Below are 20,497 nucleotides of genomic sequence, written 5' to 3' on the forward strand. Positions count from 1 at the left end.
ACTACTAAAATCCATTTTAGAATATTTTTTTATTTTGAAATATGTGAGTTACCCCATTAAAGAGAAGGGTCATCAAAGCATTAAATATAGAAATTACTGAAATAATTTATGGACATATTTGGTATGCAGTACATTCTGTCATCATAAGATTAAACATAGCTACTACTCCAGCAATTCACAACTGGACTCATACTGAGAGGCATGAAGGAGAGGTATTGCATTATCTTTTTCGCCATCTCCATCTCTTCCAAACCATCTCTAATTTCTATCTCTGTATCTCTATCTAACTATTTATCTATCTCATCTTAGAGACACTGCATTCTGACGACTGAAGTATTACTTAGAATAACATATTTTTAAAAAATCTTTTTTTTTTCATTCCTAGGTATCATCAAAACAGCTTTGCTGAACATGGATCGAGAAAACCGGGAGCAGTACCAAGTAGTCATCCAAGCCAAGGATATGGGAGGCCAGATGGGTGGATTATCAGGAACCACCACGGTGAACATCACACTGACTGATGTCAATGACAATCCACCCCACTTCCCCCAGAGTATGGGAAAAATATTTTTTTTTCTTATTTAGTTACATCCATAGAACATTTTGGCAATAAAATGATAGGAACTTTATGTTCAAGTAGAGACATGGAAAAGTCAATAGACCTAGCTGAGGGAAAAGGAATGACTTTTTACAATTTACTGTCAACATTAGTTTACAGATCTCTGCAAGCACCCAAAAAACCAGCCAAAACTCTTATTTCATAATGTATTTATCTTCTTTGTATTCACATATTTTAGTAAAAAGGAAATTTAGGCCTTAGGATTGCCAACATATTGTTAAAATGTTAAGTAACTAGCTACCCTAATGTAGAATTTTATTCCCTTTTTGCATTGTGGGAAAGCTGTTCCCTACTTTTTTCCTCTATTTTTTGGTTTATTTCTGTTTTCTTTTTTAAAAAAAAAACTTTCTATTTTTCTTGTTATTCAAGGCACAGATTAGTTCACATCTTAACTACTGGCAATTACTTATAAGAGTTTTCTTTTCAGCTATTCTGGTGTTGAAAAGAAATCACTTAGGAACCAATTCAAATATAATAGGGAAAATTAGTCCAATTGTTAATCTATGTCTAGATCATTTATTTTTCTCTCCCCCTTTCACTACTTAAATCACCTACATATGATGCATTTTGGGGCTCTTATTTTTGCCAAACATTGTGAAAATTAGAATTAGAATCCTTTTGCCTGACATATTTGCTTTCCAGAGGCAAGGAATTCTCCATGCATTGCAAAGCACAACTACCCAAGTAGGCATTGTCAAGTTCTTTTTTCTACAAGGAAAAAGAATTAAGGAGAGAAAAGTATGAGAAATGAATTATTTTTCTTTTTTCTTTTCCTGCTGAAGAAATATTCATAATATAGGGCAAATATCAGCCTGTGGGTACAGAGAACAGGCAATTCCTGTTGACATGTGCTCTTTATAATGTGAAATGCTCTGATGATGCCCCAAGCTTTGCAGATACTGTAAAACAACAATACAGATAGCACAATAACAAAACAGCCCCCAACAAAGTATCTGTGGGACATTTGCAGAGCTGCACATCAGAAGGCAATCTTTGGTGGTGCTAAGTTTTGGATTACTGAAATGTATTGCATGTTTTTATTTGATATCATAAATGTTTCTAGTTTCTTCTTTGGGTAAAAATGGCTTCTTCTGTTGTGCTAAGAATGAAGCAAAGAAAACACAACAGTTTGGCACAGGATGAAATCAGCTTTAAAGAAAAGATAATAGCTATAGATCAGGAGTGTCAAACTCAAGGCCCGTGAGCCGGATCCAGCCCATGGGATGCTTAGATCTAGCCCATGGGGCCACCATGGAAACAACAAAGGACCAGCCTGTGGTAACTCTGCCAGTGAAAATGGAACACAGGAGGGCTGCACACAGGCCTCTGAGCTCCATTTTCATTGGCAAAACTCCATTTTTGCTCCATTTTTTCTGGCAACGAAATGAGCTCCATTTTTGCTGGCAGGGCTGCAGGAGGATCTTCCCAGCCCTGCCCAGGCCACTACAGGTGCCCCCAATATGAGTGCCGTCGAGCTGGCCATGTCCACCTTGGCCACCACCACCCTCGGCCTCCTCAATGAAATTGAATTTAACACCCCTGCTATAGATATAGCACTCGCCTATGTTGGACTATGCACACTTCTCTATCCTAGAACATTTGGTCATCTAATGGTTTCTGAATACTTGCCTGTCTGGCAAGCTTGTAAAAAAATAAAAGAATTTAAAATAGTTCCCTTTAAGTGTAAGGAACATAACCTCCTCAGACTGAAAGAATAAATTGAGCCAGATTCGGATTTGTTCTTTATGTCACTCATGCTAAATTAGTAGATGTAGTACCATTTCCTACCACAAGTAGTGCTGTTGAGTGGCAGCACTATTCAAAAGCAAGAGCTGTCTCTTTACTCTGCAGCTGTCACTAAGTTGCTCAGAGTAAAGTACCGTGTATCATAGTCACCAGTTTGATCATTGTCATGCATCATGCTACTGCAATTAAAGAATTCTTAAGCCAGTTTTATTTATATAAACCCTACATTTTAATGTTTGTGCATCTTTCTGTTTGCATAACTAATCATGGAGCTTGCTTGGCAAAGAGATATTGGTGAGGGAGAGGACTCTTTTGTCTTAGATCACATGATTTGCATGCAGATGATCCCAGTTTTGATCCCCAACCCTCCTAAATAGGTATAGAACCAGACTATTGGGGCCAATATGCTGACACTGTAAACTGCTTAGAGTGGGCTGTAAAGCACTGTGAAGCAGTATATACAGTGGTGTATTAACCATTAAGCAGACTAAGCACGTGCTTAGGGCACCAGGCCCAAAGGAGGCACCACAAAAATTTTTATGTAACCTAAGCTTCACTATTTTTAAAGGAGCAGCAATCTAGTTGTAACTATCAATGTGTATCAATGTGTATACAGGCAGCAAACAGGTGTAGCAAGAACATTTAAAGGGATTGTTGAAAAATGCTGAAATAATGTTAACTGTCTTTAGGTGCCTATCAATTCAAAATCGTGGAATCTGTACCCCTTAATTCACCAATTGGACGGATAAAGGCTAATGATGCAGATGTGGGTCCAAATGCTGAGATGGAATATAGTGTTCTTGAAGGGGATGGCTCGGAAATGTTTGGGATTACAACAGACAAGGAAACGCAAGAAGGCATTGTTATTGTAAAAAAGGTGTGTGTATTCTAAGATGCTTGATTCCAGCTTTTATTATGACATGCAAAATTAAATTTTAAAGATGTTATTAAACAAAAAAAAATCTATTGGATTCAGAAACCAAATAAATAATATAGATAGGATCCCTACAGTTGTATAGTCTCATGCAAGATATGGGGGGGGGAGGATTTTTAAGTTTTATAGTGCAGTCCTTGTGCATGTTTTGAATACCTTGGCATGGACTCTGGGATGTGGGTAGTTTCAAAATTCTACACCTCAGGGGTGTGCAAGGAATATCTTAACATTCATTTATATTCATTCTCATTGTTCTTTATATTCATCCTCATCATTTCTGCCATTTTGCATTTGTTTCAAACACAAAGTCATGCTTAACTAATTTCCAATATATCCTAACTTCATGGGAATGTTGCAGAAAAAAACAGGTTCTTGGGGAATAGATACAAGTGGAAAAAAATTCAAACTTGATAAAACCAAATACACGTAGGCCAAATATAAATACACACACAAACAGATTTGCAATTTGCACACAAATAAAATTAAAGAGGCAAAATAAAGTATATTAAAGATAAGAGGGATTTAGCGACAATGGCAGTAAGAGGACTGTACGGCTTATCCAGAAAGATATCCTCATTTTTAATGTGTCTTCTGGGTAAAATCCTTAATATATAAAAGATCTTTGGTGACAGTTCTAATTCCAGAAGGATAAAGTCATCCATTAAACAGAATCTTGTTGAATCAATCAATTAACAATTCAGAGTGCAGCACATTAAAAATAAGTGAACATAAAATACCCTCCTGTATTTAAACAGTTGATGTGTGCTAATACAGAGCTTTATCTGTTCCATAATTTAAAAGTTATTTAAGGATAAAGAAGAACAAGACTTGCCAGCTACAGCTCTCTTATTTTGTAAATTTAGCTCTATTAATCTCTACATAAAAGAGAGCAAAACCTTCTTTAGGCTGTAGTTACTCAAAACCTCAGGAAAGAAATACAGTATTTTTCCCCATATCCCAGATTCACATACTGATTTTAAAAAGAGAGGAAAAAACTAAACCCTGAAAGCAATAAATAAATATAACAAGGAAGCAGTAGTAGAAAAATGAAAGCTGAACTATCATTTCAAGCATTTCATTTAACGGATCATAGATTTGCTTCCAGTCTTATACTGGCATTTCTCATAAGGGTGGTATACCTTAAAATTTTCACTATAAACTAATTAGATCCCTTCCAGTTATGCACCAAATCTAGAAATCCATATGAGAATACCAAAGGTAAATTAAAAACTTGAGTTATAAAGTTGAAGAGCAGAATGCCACCAAAGAAAAAAAAGGAACCTTGAGATGGCTTAATGACAAAACCATGATTTGCATCTGAATACTCAAGTATTTTTTATGGGTGACTTGTTCTTATTTCATTATCATTTAAAGCTAATTACACCTTTTATGTCCTTTTGAACAATCACCAAACCCTTTGACATTGTACAATATGATACAGAATAAAATTATATTATGTCCTTAGAGTTGACTAGAAAGACCACATTAGTATTATATTTATAATTTCAGCAAGCTTTCAATCCTAATTGAATATTACTGGCATCTGTCCTGGGCGAGCTGGTCTATTCTAATTGATTTAGCTTTTTATATATGTTTTACTCTGTTGTGACTTGTCTAAAGTCTTTTGATTGGAGTGAGCTATAAAAATTGTAACATAAATAAACAAATAAAAAAGTTAATAGATAATAAGTCATGTCCTGCCTGCCTTCCTACCTGTTTTTTTTAAGGATTCTGTAATCCCTTCCTGCTAAAGGTATGGCCACAGAATTTCTCTGACATATTTTTCAGAGCACCTTTATTGTGTCAGCTGACTACAAGGCCCAGGAGATCCAACAAAATTAATTTGGCTAATATATTTCCAGGCTGCCCTATCATCTGTTAAATGTACCCAATGGAGACTCTTCAGAATCCATTCTAGCCTTGAAATCTTCAGCCCTGGATTTCTAAACCTATCATAAGACTTCCATTTGTGCTTCATCTGTAATAACTGTTCTTGTGAAAGCTAAATATGGAATATGGTTGCTTGTATGGCAGAGGCCCTGTGAGGACTGTGAATTATGGTTAATGATTTCAATCATATGGGAGGGGGGAAGCATTTAATTACCCTGGAATGAAAGTAGAGCCAAATCCAAAAGTATATCCAATTGTTTTTAAATGGTACAAAATGTTGCAGGATCCAGTCTGGGTCAGTTTTTTTCTTGTGATTGGATCCTGCAATGTTATCCCTGGACATGTATATTTGCCTTCATTCGGTACAAAGTTGATGGCCCTGTTATTCAAGATGTGCCAAGAAGACACATGTGCCATTTATTTATTAGATTTGTAAGCCATTGAATCTCGGGGCTCACAGCAGCTTACAATAATGAAACAACAGTAAACTAATAAAATACAAAACCAAAACACAGTAAAAATGTTATTTTGATAAAACCAATATAATAAAGCCATGTAGTCACGTAGATACCCCTCAAACCTGGATGTCAGTCCTTAAATGCCTGGGAAATAGTCTTGTCTTCATTGCTTTAAGACCAAAGTCTTTCACAGAGGTTGCTGGAAATCTGACTTCTCCACCCAAATTGAATGTCCCCACCAAGAAACACTGTCTTGGACTCCCATCCATATACCAGGGACATCTCCAAACTGGATCATCATACGGAGACTGAGAAAGCTCTACATACCAATGAGTGAAGCTATGTACTGTAGGTATATAATTCCAATACTTTGAATAGAACCCAGAAACTGAGTAGTAGTCAGTCAGTGAAAGTCAATCAAGCAGCTACTTCATTATATCCATTGTATGCCTGACGATAGCTGTGTTCTGCACCAATTTCAGTTTTCTAGTAAACATCAGAACTAGCCCCATGTAGAAGGTATATATTTATTTATTTATTAAATTTGTTACTACAGTAGACTGTCCTAATGCCAATGGCAACATAAGTTATTGGTGCCAGCTGATATTGCATATTGCACAAAGTAGCACACCGAGGATACGTAATTCAATACATTTGCTTGCCATGGAGATAGGTAGCTTTAATTAAATAACTATTTCAGCAGCCTTATCTTTCTTTCCTAACCTTAATCCAATCCTAACCCTTCTTTAACAAAGATAAAAAAATAGCTGATGTTTACCTGAACATATGAAGGTAAGAACTGAGCAATGGATACTTATGTACGTCCCATTCCTTCCACCTACCTTTTAAGTCATATTATTGTACTTTCATTGTTGATTTTTATTCTTTCATTGCCTTGCTTTTGTTATGTTTACATTTTTTAAAAGCATTTCTCTTTTCCACTTTAACTATTGTAAACTGTTAAGTAGCCCCAGGGTGAGATGAGAGGCCAATAAATTTAACAAATAAATAATAAATATTTCCAAAGTTTCCATGTGCATGGGCACGTCAGAGATCTAAGGCTAAAGACTGAAAAACGCTCCTGTTTTTGGCTGATAGAAAAAGGCTCTCAAGTGTTGTTGCCTGATAAGGAGAGATTCAGAGTCACAAGGTGATTTGTTAGCATTATTTTTTACCAACCTTTTCCAAACTGTAGCCCAAACACACAAGCGTATTTAAAAGTAGCCTTTCAGCCTTCAAATAAGCAAGTTGACCAGGATAACAAACTGAACAAGCAGTGTTTAGGACAAATAATGGTGTCTTCCTATAACTAATCCTTACTATAAGGATTACTAAAAGAGTAAAAAAAATAAAAGGTTTATGTACCTTATCTGAATGCTTAGCATAATTAAACAAGCTGGCAAAATACCATTCCCATGAGAAGACATAAGGTGTACATATTATCTTCTGAAAATAAGAGTTTGTGTAATTACACCTAGTCACACAAATATTTCCACTTCCAGAAGCAATAGGACATTGAACAGGCAAGTGTATTGTTTGTTTGTTCATCGAAATAATTTGTGCATCCTTTATTTACATCCTCACTGCACATTCTGAGCTTGGTTGTTTTCTCACAGATGTTTCATTACCCAAATTAGGTAACATCATCAGTGTACTGATGACGTTACCTAGTTTGAGTAATGAAATGTCTGCAAGAAAACAACCAAGCTCAAAGAGCACCAATGACCCCTCATTTCAACTCTGAGCTTCAAGTATTATCCTTTATCAGTATCACTGAGTAGATAAAGTTCACTAATGAGAAACATAAAGACTTTGAATCATTAAAAAATTTGCCTATAACACATCAGTTTACCAAATATGTTGAAACTTACATAGCAACCTCTTTGGTTCCTGGTTTTCTACTTTGATTCTCTTCTATAGTCCAAGTATAAAACTCAAAATAGTGCTTTTCATTGATGGTACTATAACGATTTTCTACTACTAAGCATACGGGTCATCCACAAACCTAGTAGATGCCATTAAGGCTGATGCACAATAATCTTGTGGACAGCAAAAGCCATTAAGGCAAATTCCTTCAGCTCCTTCTAGAAACATTAATTCACCATCAGTGCTTGTTAGTAAGCAATCACATGATGGTTATCATTTTGCTTGCTGATAGCATTTCTGCTGCACCAATTTGCTGAATATTACACTTGATTGCTTTTGACTGCACATATTGCACTCAGTTGCATTCTCGGTGTACTATTTGGGGGCATGTGTTTTTAAGGAAAAGAAAAGGGAATGCTAAAAGAATGCTATGTTTTCTCATTTGTGCGGGAAATATTCTGTTATGACAAGGAAGCTGATAAAGAGTTTTGCAAACCTATTTGGGAATGTTCCTTTCAGAAAAGATGGGAAAGTGTGAATTTGAACTCCTGCCAGCATACACTCTTGACCTACTTAAGGTCAAATTAAGTGTGTCAACATCATTCTGTTGACTTAAACAAGGCTGATGCCATTAAACCTTGCTAAAAGTGAAATGGTGTTTGTGCTTCCAATAAGAGGCTGAACCTCTCATCATTTTGCATTATATGCAAGCAATGTTTAGTACCAGATTCTGGATGCTGAAAATCTTTGCCACAGATAGGATTATAGCAGGAGTGGGATTCAAATTTTTTAACAACTGGTTCTGTGGGTGTGGCTTAGTTGGTGGGCATGGCTTGGTGGTTATGTAACTGGGTGAATGTGGCTTGGTGGTCATGTTATTGGCTGGGTGTGGCCAACTCAATATCACTCACATCGAGGCATGCATCTCTTCACCTGGCCTCTCATGACTGTGGGGATGCTGCAACAGTCGTAAGTGTGAAAAACGGCCATAAGTCACTTTTTTCAGTGCCATTGTAACTTTGAATGGTCTCTCCACACAAGCAAAGTACCAGCAAAGGAGGGAAAAAAACTCCAGAGAAGTTCCTGAGGCAGGAAGTCTAGTCCTGCCAAGAATGTAATAAGGGTTAATGGAGAGGCAGTTTCTGTAAGGAACACCAGAATGTTTCCTTCCTGCCTTCCTTACAGGATTAGGCCAGTAATTTCTTCTAACAACCAGTTCTCCGAACTGCTTAGAATGTTAACAACCAGTTCTACAGAATAGGTGCGAAATGGTAGAATCCCACCCCTGGATTATAGTTGTCATGAGTTAATTGCCATTTTTTTTTGTTTCAAAATCTTAATACGGTAAAGATAGTTTCTTTATTCCAAATGGAGATGTTTTAATAATTAAATACTTTTGCTTTATCTAGAGTGGGACAAGTCAGAGATGAGGAACATCTCTATCTTAAATCAGAGTTTTCAGAGAGGGGGTAGGATTACAGATGTACTGTAGATGTTTGCATATTCTTGCACGATTCATGAAATACTGAATAGAATGGAAATAATCAGCCGTGTAGCATGGCCCATCAGGTGTTCAGTTACACCTTTATACAGCTTGCTAGTGATTACAAAAGTAAGATATTTTAAAGTCTGATTAGCTTTAGACATCTCTTTATTTCCAAATCGAGCCTTTTGACTGCACATCCATTTATAATGACAAAGAGATGGTTATTAGGGAATGGTCATTAAAGTCTGCTTTGACTATAGTCAAAACAAACATTTATGTTTTCCATTGAATTCAAGGGATGTTCTTTCTGAATTAGACTGAATTAGACTTAAGTTTAAATTATTCAGCCTAAGCTCATTCATTGCAACTCAATGTTTCTCTAATTGACAGGTATTTCTGGATGCTTTCTCAATTTTTTTCTTAATCTCTCTGTATATACATATATGTTTCTCTTCTTAGGCTTTGGATTTTGAAAAGCGGAGACAGTTTACTCTGAAAGTGGAAGCTAGCAATCCTCATGTGGATCCCAGATTCCTCTATCTGGGACCTTTCAAGGACATTACTACTGTCAGAATTCAAGTAGAGGATGTAGATGAACCTCCAATCTTCAGCAGACCAGCTTATATATTAGAAGTAAAGGAAGATGTCTCAATAAATACCGTCATAGGAGCTGTTACTGCCCGGGATCCTGACAGTGCAAAGAACCCCATCAAGTAAGCATACAGACCAGCTGGCAAGGGTTAATTGAGAAGGCAGCGGTATACAACCATGATGAGAACATTTAATTGTAGTAAAGGGGGACCAGAAAGCATGTGCCAATGTACACAGGTACTCTGGTAAAATGACTTAATGGACATACAAAAAGTGAACTGGATTCCCCCTACCCCTTTCAATATATGCAGGAATATCAAGCGAGACAAAACACTAAAATCACTCTACAGTATTGTAAAGGGCTGTAAAAGTGGAAGTTCCGTCCACCCTTCCCTCCCTTCCTTTTTTCCTTCCTTCCTTCCTTTCCTTCCTTCCTTCCTTCCTTCCTTCCTTCCTTCCTTCCTTCCTTCCTTCCTTCCTTCCTTCCTTCTTCCCTCATCCTTCTTTCCTCATCCTTCTTTCCTTCATTCCAAACTTCTTTTCTGTGACTTACCATCTTGGGAAGCAAACAAGAAATTAAATACAGGTAGTCCTTGATTTACGACCACAATTGAGCCCAAAATTTTGGTTGCAAAGTGAGACATTTGTTAAAACCCATTTTATGACCTTTCTTGGCACAGTTGTTAAGTGAATCACTGCAGATGTTAAGTTAGTAACATAGTTGTTAAGTGAATCTGGCTTCCCCAGATTGACTTAGCTTGTAAGAAAGTCACAAAAGGGGATCATATGAGCCTGGGACACTGCAACATAAATATGAGACAGTTGCCTGAATTTTGATCATGTGACCATGGGGATATTGCAATGGCCATAAGTGTGAAAAATGGTCCTGTCACTTTTTTCAGTGCCATTGGAACTTTGAACTGTTAGAAAATGAATTGTTGTAAGTTGAGAACTACCTGTATATTTCCCTTCACTATGCACATACACAACATTGTCCATGGTGGCTGAGAAAGATGGAAATTATAGTCCAATGTCTATGAGGCTACTTAGTTGGAGATGACTAGTGTAGTTATCCTTTTGTTCAAAAAACTGGAGTGGGGAATGATGGGTGGAGGAAAATCATGGGAAAATCATGAAGGAATGTGATGTTTGGATTTCCCTCTCCCCAATAAAATTCTGTGAATGATTTTAAGACATTGCATAACGAAAGAAACTCTCGGCTGTGGGCAACAATTGGAATTTAAAAAAAATGAAAAGCGAGGTGCCACGTAGGTTATTAAAAAGAGAAGGATGAAAATGGAGGGAGATATATATATATATATATGGTATTCAGCTTTGTTCGGGTATTTTCCCAGGTCATTGTAGTTGTGCTTTTAAAGTTGTAGCAACATTTCGGCAGAATCTCATCTGCCATCATCAGGCTTCTGTATAGTGTTCATATACACACACACACACACACACACACACACACACACACACACACACACAAATAGACAAAATAAATGAAGTTAGGGACAAACAAAGAAAAAAAATGCTAGAAGAGAGATGAAGGAAGTGCGTTGTGCTTCCATGCAAGTTTCATGCATGTGATAAAATGTGATCTAAAAGGACCTTTTTGTACAATATTCTTTTGTACCTTCCAAGATCTATAACAGCTGCTCTGCGCTAACAGTACTTCCATCTCCCCCCACCAGTGCATACCCTATTTCAAGTGTAAATGCTAGCTCTAACTTTTCCTCTCAGCTTGAGGGAGGACGCAATTAGACCATTATATGAAGTACTTGTCACTTATTTGTCACTTTCCTTTGACAATTAGGAATAAAACCTTCAGACACTGGGTGTTACATTGAAAACCCTCAATTTTTCCCCTTCTTAACTGTAGCTTTAAAAAGAAAAACCTAATCAGGGAGCACTGTCAGTTTTAAAGTCTTTTGATCTCCCATTAAAGAATGTTTCATAATGGCATTATGAAAATGCTTAGTGAGAAGGAAGAAAAAAAAAAGGGGGGAAACGCCACTCAAATACATGTCTTGTCAACCCAGAAATCTATTCAACTTGCAAGTCACATTAAACACGAGGATGCTGTATTTAAGAAAGCAATTAAGAGAAGATCTCCAAGGAACCAGATTTGTTAAAACCTGCCTTTGGCAGGAACAGATTTGAGTGGCATGTATGTTTGTCAATAGAATAGCATTTTAGTGCCATCTCCCCCATCTACTTGGTTGCTGATTTTTTTTTTTTTAGGCATAAATAGAATGATGTGCTATTAGAAGTGACAGTTTCTAGTCATAGTTGCAGTGAGGCTCTCGTCCTTTGGCTCAAGGAGCATCGACGTGAAGGAAAAACAACATTTTACTTCGTTTATCAAGGGGCTCATAGAACACAGTCACGGTGCAGCAGTCTGAGCTTGAATAAACAGGCCAATACAATTACAAACGGACATACAGATAAGCCTTGCTTTCCAACTGCCTCATTTAGTGGCTGTCCAGGGTTATGAGAGTGTTAAAAAAACAGATGTGTGTGGCCAATACATATAGTTTTACAAACGTTGTGCCATCCCAATCATAACCAGCTTGCAACAAGCAGAATTAAGGGAGATCGTGGAAGTACAGGAAGTCCCTGACTTAAAGCCACAATGGAGTCCAGAATTTATATTGTTAAGTGAGACAGTTGTTAAGTGAGTTTTGCCCCATTTTATGACTTTTCTAGCCACATTTGTTTAAGCGAATCGGGGCAATTGTTAAATTAGTAACACAGTTGTGAAGTGAATCTGGCTTCCCCATTGATTTTGCTTGTCATAAGGTCGCAAGAGATGATCATGTGAGCCCAGGACACTACAACGGTCATAAATGTGAATCAGTTGTCAAGTGTCCAAATGTAAATCACGTGACCATTGGGATGGACAGAAGTATGAAAAATGGTCCTAAGTCCCTTTTTTCAGTGTTGTTGTAACTTTGAACAGTCACAAAATGAACTGTTGTATGACAAGGACTACCTGTAAAATTCTATGTCACAATTTCCTGATGTTTCCTTAAGGAGTGAAGGAAAGGTGATGACATAAGTCTATCGTTGTGTGACTTTCCATTTAGAGACCACAGTTGCCAGCAGGGGTAGGATTCTATCAGACCAGTTAGAGGTTCAGACCGGTTTGAGCGACCTGGATGTTAAAACTACATCTGGCTTGCCAAACTAGTAGTTGAACTGACCAGCTGGCCCTTCCCATCCCACCCTGCCCCTCCGGAATGCCTCTGACCCTGGGGCAGGCCATTTTTGCCTTCCCAGAGACCTGAGGAAAGCCTCCGGATCCTGGAGAAGGCAAAAAACAGCTCTCCTGGAAGTTCTGGAAGTCCGGAAGTGGGCCTGTTTCCAGCTTCCAGGGGGCCTCTGGACCCTGGGGGAGGTAGTTTTCACCCTCCCAGAGGCTCAAGGGAAGCCTCCAGACCCTGGGGAAGGTAAAAAAATGGCCCTCCCGGAAGTTCTGGTAGGCCACGCCCACCATGGCCACGCCCACCCAGCAACCGTGCAGCAAACCAGTTGCTGGGATTTTTGAATCCCACCCCTGGTTGCCAGTCTCAGTTGTGGTTGCTAAGCATGGACTTAGTACAATACACGTAATACAATAACAATTGATGGAACAAAGGTATGATTCAGGCTTCAGTCCACTTCAGTCTACTTTTTTATCTGCTTGCTAGCTACAGCTGAGATGCTGCTTGATTCAGTAAGACTCAAAAAGGAGTCTTGAAAAGGAGGGAAAAAACATTTTAAGAACATTTACCTCATAAAGTATAAGTGAACCCAAACCATGATACATTAAAAAGTAGCCACAACTTCTGTACCATAGCAGAAGAGTCACTTTCATTACTAGTCTCTGTTTTCCAAAAAAATAAAATAAAAAATGAATAGTGGGGGAGTCAGACAGATCACAGGAAAAATATTGTTCCACATATTTTTGGTCAAAATCAAAGCTAACATTAAACCAGTCAGAGCTCCGAATGAGCTGTGAACAGAAGAGATGTTACAATCCTTTACAATGGAATCAATGCCTGAAAGGAAATCTCAAGCAGAATAAAAACGTGAAGATAAGAACCAGCTCAAGTGAAATTTAGCCCTTCAGATGTGATCAAAAATGTCTCTCCAACATTGTGAAAAAAATGTAATTGAAACACTGAAACAAGGATAAGAAGATGATAATCATCAAATAAATTAATGGCTGTTCCTGAAATTTACTGACCAGATGCTGTCTCAACAATCCCTGATCATTTGTCTTGTCTGTGCACTTCAAGTACAGCAAAGCTTTGAGCCATTGCAAATTATAGCTTCCAATTTAACCATTTCCCAGGATTTAAAAAGAATAAAATTCTACAGTCTGACAGACCCACATAGTAATTTATAAAATGTACAGACTGTCAGCGTTCCAGCAACCCTCCATTCCAATCAGAACTCCGAAACAAACGTATCTCAAAAGTACCCTTATTAGGATAGAACTGGCATATCTGTGGAATCCTGAATCTGAAAGTTTCCAGGCTTCCTACAATTTCCCAAACTACAAATCCATCCCCTCATGGCCATCATCACATCACATCACCCAATCATGATCCATCCAAACGTAAGATCCTAATTTCATCCTACGCCTTACTCAATGACCTTGAACTAACAAAAGAATTTCATTTTGTCTATTTAGAGCTACTCAGTTGAATCCCCCCTCCCACTTTCTCAGGCTTGTGGCAACATGGAAGCATCAAATCTTAGTATGGCTTCCAAAGCTGACATGGACAAGTTTGAAGTTGTTAACTTAATTCTTAATAGGCTATGATTTTTTCAGTCATAGTCACCAGAAGCTCAACAAATTAGCAGTCTTTGACCAAAACAGACCTAGGATTCTTTAAACAGGATGAAATTAAGACAGAATAAAGGATTAAATGTATCCTCTACATCAGGGGTCCCCAACCCCCATTCCATCAATCAGCACTGGGCCACAACATGCCAGAAACCAGGTTATGCAAATGAATGAAATCCCATCTGCAGGATGCAAGCAGCACATGAAGCCACATCCCTTGCGGTCCATGGAAAAATCTCTCTCCATGGAACTGTTCCCTGGTGCCCAAAAGATTTGGGACCGCTGCTCCAGATCAAAATATACAATATAATTGGAATATATATAGAATTATTGTAAATCTGCTTTTCTTCTTTTTTCCATCTCCTAATATAAAAAACAAAAACCAAAATCAATATTTTCTCAAACGGCTGTTTTTCTATAGTAATTCTAAATCTTTAAATTCTGTGCCTCGTGATGGTTTATTTTAGTCATCATCATTAATATAAAAGAAAGGGAAGTATAGGGGAAAACTAAGGTAGGACCTTTCTTATTATTAATTAGTTCCTAGACAAGATGAGAGATAAGCTTTCTGCTTTTATTTTTCCTGCCTAACTTTACTGAGAGGTAGATCCTATGTTCTGACTGCTTCTTTAGGGTCACCATTAAGGGCTTATCCATTTGTTATGTTAATTGTTTAATTAGAAATTACATCCCAATTTTTTTTTCAATTAAATACAAGGCATGGGAAAGATCATCAGTGGAATCATAGCAGAAAGAAGTTTCCCTTAGCTATGAACTTATTAAAGAATCAGTCTTTCACCCATTAATAGAAAAATCCTCCATTGCCATGTAGTCTTTATTGCTAGATAAAAAAAAGATGCCCTATAGTACTTATCAAATTTCCAATAAAAGAGAACATACAGTAGTTTACTCAGGTTTGAATTGTGGTATCCTTGATGCTCTTTGAGTTTGCTTGCAGATGTTTCATTATCTGAAACATCAGTGTGAGTAAAATAGAACATAGAATAATAGAGTTGGAAGGGACCAATCTCCTGCTTGATCATATACCATTTCAGACAAATGGTATATGGTTGAGCTCCCTGTTTGTCCTACTGGTGACATGAGGGCATGGTTTTCCCCTTGATAATTTCTTGTTTATGGTATTATTTTCTGCTTGATTCTTAATCCTTCGGTATCTGGATGTAGGTGCTGGAAAGAATATGTTCTGGTGGGTTTTTTTCTTAATTTTCCCCACATGTGAGCACTTTTTCTGCAACTTTTAGCAATTGTTTTGTACCTGTGAGCATCCTGTGATGTGAGCAGCCTAGACCAAGATAATTCCAAAATGCTAGGGGATTCGTGGAAGCTTGGCATTCAGACAAATCAATCAACCTAACTTTATGGTGCAGTGGTTAGAATGCAGTACTGCGGGCTACTTCTGATGATTGCCAACTGACTGCAATTTGGCAGTTCGAATCTCACCAGCCTTCCAGTCTTCCAAGGTCAGTAAAATGAGGACAGATGGTTGGGAGCAATATGCTGACTCTGTAAACCACTTAGAGAGGGCTGTAAAGCACTGTGAAGTGCTATATAAGTCTAAGCGCTATTGCTATTTCTATCAATAGACACATAGGGTTAATTCACATATATGCACCATTCAAAACAGACAAATACCAATTGGAGACAATTACAAGCTAAACAAACAATCAAGCAGAAAACAATGCCCCAATTAAAGAACTACCAAGAGAAAACAACATGCATACCAACATGGGCAAGGTAAGCCATATAAACAGGAGCAAAACCCATACTCAATAGCACTGATGTTGTCACCTAGTTGGATAATGAAGAGCTCTGGTGGCATAGTGGTTAGGATGCAGTATTGCAGACTAATTCTGCCCACAGCCTGGAGTTCAAGCCTGGTGGGACTTAAGGTTATCTCAGCCTTCCATCCTTCCAAGCTTGGTAAAATGAGAACCCAGATTGCTGGAGGAAATAGGCTGACTCTGTAAACCACTCAGAAAGGCCTGTAAAGCACTATGAAGCAGTATATAAATCTAAGTGCTATTGCTACTACTAATCAAACATCTGCAAGCAGACAACCAAGCTCAGAGAGCACCAAGGACTACATATTATCAAACTTTTTCTGCACTTAATTTTCAAGTACCTACAACATGACTCTTAATAAGTTGATTAAAATATTACACCGCTAAGCTATTCCCACCCACTTCTCTTCTTTTGGAGCCGGTCTTGTCACAGTAATGATTATTAAAATCTCTATTCAACAGAGAAACAGCTCTTTGACAGGGCTGCCATAGTATAAGTTCAACTGTGTGAAAGAAGGTGAGACTAGTAGTGACTCAGCTGCAGATGGCTTTATAAAGCCACCCACATCAATCTAGTGACGCTGAGCATGCATAAAATATTAAAAACAGGGGAAATGAAAAAAATACAATAGAATGCAATGCAGTCAGGGCTGCAGCCAAAATTTTCCCATAACAAATCGTAAAAAATTGATATATACATAATGCACATCCTGACCCCAGAACCCGAGAGAAAAGCTAGGACTTCCTTCCCAAAAGCTACCAGGGTAAAACCTCTCTGAATCTCAGGAGACAGGCTATGAGCCACGGTGGCGCAGTGGTTAGAATGCAGTACTACAGGCCTACTTCTGCTGCCTGTCAGCTGCCTGCAATTTGGCAGTTCAAATCTCACCAGGTTCAAGGTTGACTAAGCCTCCCATCCTTCCAAGGTCAGTAAAATAAGGACCCAGATTGTTAGGGGCAATATGCGGACTCTGTAAACCAGTTAGAGAGGGCTATAAAGCACCGTAAAGCAGTATATAAGTCTAAGTGTTATTGCTATTGCAGCTGAAAAGGCAAATGAAGCACAGCAAGCACTACTTATGCTGACAGTCATAAAATACAGGTGGCCCTCAACTTATGGCCACAATTGAGCCCAAAATTTCTGTTGTTAAATGAGATGTTTGCTAAGCGAGATTTGTCCCCTGGTTCCTTGCCACAGTTGTTAAGTGAATTGCTGCAAATGTTAAGTTAGTAACAAGATGGTTAATCTGTCTTCCCCATTGATTTTGCTTGTCATAAGGTCGCAAAAGCAGATCACATGACCCCTGGGACACAGCAACCATCATAAATATGAGTTAGTTGCCAAGTAAAAAAATTTTGATCATGTGATCATGCTGATGTGGCAATGGTCATAAGTGTGAAAAATGGTTGTAAGTCATTTTTTTTCAGTGCCATTGTAACTTCAAATTGTCACTGAATGAACTGTTGTAAGTTGAAGACTACCTGTACTGCTTTTAATCTGGTGCAAGGTAGGTTTGAGGGCTGGTTTGTAGTGGGTTTGAAGGTTGGTTGAGAATGGCATTGGCTATTCCGGTCCTTGAGGCTTAGTTCGTACACTATGGCATACATCAATGAATGAATGAATGAATGAATGAATGAATGAAAGAATGAATGAATGAATGAACCCTGATGCTCCTTTCCCTTAATCTTAAAAAAAATCTCATGATATTTATCACTTTAAGCTTTCTAAAGGCTTCATTGTTTCCCTTAAAGAATGGAACCAGCCTCTGTTGTGATTGTTGAAAATGCTTTAAAATTCTAATTTAAAAGGAGCTCTATTTGAACATGTTTTGGTCATATGAATGAATGAATGAATGAATGAATGAATGAATGAATGAATGAATGAATGAATGTGTTAGTGGGCTGAATGATAGCTTATAAATTTGTAGTGCCTGCAAGCCAGCAAGTCCTTCCTGAATAACCGTCATCTGCCACTTAATCACTATGAATTTCTGGAATAACATATGAAATAAGGGCTCCTGAAACATGACACAGCCTCACATTTTCCCATTACTGCAGTGTCTGGCACATTTGTATTACAAATTCACCACCTGTTACGCCCACACTCCTTCTGCAATAGCATCCTAATGAAATTCAAAACGGTTGGATTGTTACTTTTAATTTATTGTAATTGTTATTGCTATAGCTATGTAAAATCACTGTACGATCTTGTAATTCCTAACAATTAGAGAGTTTTCAAAGGAACAACATCATGGACTTGCCTTTCAAGTTACCTTGGACCTAGGAGTAGAGAAAAGACTTTACAAGCCAGGAATTAGTAGTTATCCTTCATTTCTGCTTTTTTTTTTGTAACGTCAGGCAACTAATTTTTGAGGGGAAAGGTTACATTTCAATCCAATCATAAATGTATGGGCAAATATATATATGTATATATATATGTTTTCTTAAGTTTTCACAGGTATTTATATGTATGGTATTCAGCTTTGTTCGGGTATTTTCCGACATCATTATATTTGGCAGAATCCAAAACGTTGCTACAACTTTAAAAGCACAACTATAATGACATGGGAAAATACCCGAACAAAGCTGAATACCATATACATACATACATACATACATACATACATACATACATATGAAAAAGGATCCCTCCCCATTTCTGAAACTGTAGTGTCATGCAGGTGCTTCAGCCCAAGGCATTTTTGGTATGTCTGTGTTATACTTGATCACGTGATAAGTGTGGGAAGATTAACTTTGTATTCAATGACATGAGCTTCAATTGTATGTGCTTTTTTTAAAAAAAAGTCTGTTACAATGGAATGCAGCTCTAGTAACATAAGTCTGCACTTTTTAGCTTATTGATCACTAGAGACCAAACAGTGTATAAACAGACTAAATTGTTACGTTCCAATACATTTTCCAAAAGCCAACAGAACAGGAATTAGAATGAGATTTTGGATACAGGATTAAGCTGAAAAATAGATCAGGTTTACTGGTTTTTCCCTACCAAGGTTTAGAAAGCAACTGGAATTGAAAAGAATTGTGAAATAGAAATGCTTCTCATTTCTTATCTGTCTTTCTATTTGTAGATATTCTGTGGATCGGCATACTGATATGGACAGAATATTCAACATTGATTCTGGAAATGGATCGATATTTACTTCCAAACCTCTCGACCGAGAAATGTTATTGTGGCATAATATTACAGTAATAGCTGCTGAAATCAGTAAGTTGTCTGTAAGCACACTCACACACACATCATTGCTCAACAAGTGCAGCGTTCTAGCCAAGCAGGGCTGAAAGGTCTACTGTATATGCTTTGGTTACTTGCCATTATTTAAAGACATAAACCTAAAAGAGTTTCTGTATTTTTCTTCATCTTTCCCTTGGCTATAGTTTATGAAGAGGCAACTGAATGCTTGAACAGAAAGAAAATGAAGAGGTCCCTCTTTTCATATCAAACAAGCCAGAAAAATTCTTCTGGTTATTGACTATCCGTCAGCAATTGCTGATTTGCAAAAAAAAAAAAACCAACAGTTATCTAGATTAGAAAGATACAGATATATAATGTCAGGGAGGAGAATGAAAATCCAGTCTGTTTTTCATTCCTGGGAATTTCGGTCCTATAGCATTGACCAAAATGAAAGAATTAAGTTTAAAAGCCACTTACTTCTGCAGAAAGCCTATTAATTTAATTAGGATCAGAATTAATTAGGAGAACTAAAAACCAGCTCATCACTCTTAAATCCATTTGTGCAAAAGTTGTTATTGATGAGACTGATTTTCAAGTAGATATGCTTCAAGAACAAGCCTCAGGGCAATGAGATTGCAGTGAAAGCAAAAGGCATGTTTTGTCGCCTTTGAAAATGTCAGCCCCATGTATCATCCTTCACTATGTCCAGTTTTGTCCAAGCGGAGGTGATGGAGGAAGGAGTGATCTTTCATGATAATGGAGATTCAATCAATCAATCTGAATAGAACTGGAAGGGACTTTGGACGGTGTTCTAGTCCAACCCCTTGGTCAAGTAGGAGACCCTGTACCATTTCAGATGGGTCCAGTCTTTTCTTAGAAACCTCCTATGATGAAGCGCCCACAACTTCTGGAGGCAAGCTGTTCCACTGGCTAATTGTCCTTACTGTTAGGAAGTTTCTCCTTAATTCCAGGTTGCTTCTCTCTTTGATTAGTTTCCATCCATTGTATCTTGTCTTGCCTTCTGGTGCTTTGGAAAATGACCCCCTCTTCTTTGTGGTAGACCCTCAATTACTGG

At 37.7% G+C, this 20,497-nt stretch overlaps 1 protein-coding gene across 1 annotated transcript in view; it reads left to right on the forward strand.

Moving 5' to 3' along the window:
• LOC113436449 (cadherin-6) overlaps positions 1-20,497 on the forward strand; it is a 177,811-nt gene that overhangs the window by 145,735 nt on the left and 11,579 nt on the right. Inside the window, exons 5-8 of the mRNA XM_026700884.2 lie at positions 386-553; positions 3,055-3,242; positions 9,459-9,712; positions 19,319-19,455. Of these exons, the coding sequence (XP_026556669.1) occupies positions 386-553; positions 3,055-3,242; positions 9,459-9,712; positions 19,319-19,455 (747 nt within the window). The remainder of the gene's footprint in view (positions 1-385; positions 554-3,054; positions 3,243-9,458; positions 9,713-19,318; positions 19,456-20,497) is intronic.

Source organism: Pseudonaja textilis, chromosome 3, assembly GCF_049901715.1.
Source record: "Pseudonaja textilis isolate UNSWEBS1 chromosome 3, rPseTex1.2, whole genome shotgun sequence".
Classification (NCBI taxonomy): Eukaryota; Metazoa; Chordata; class Lepidosauria; order Squamata; family Elapidae; genus Pseudonaja; species Pseudonaja textilis.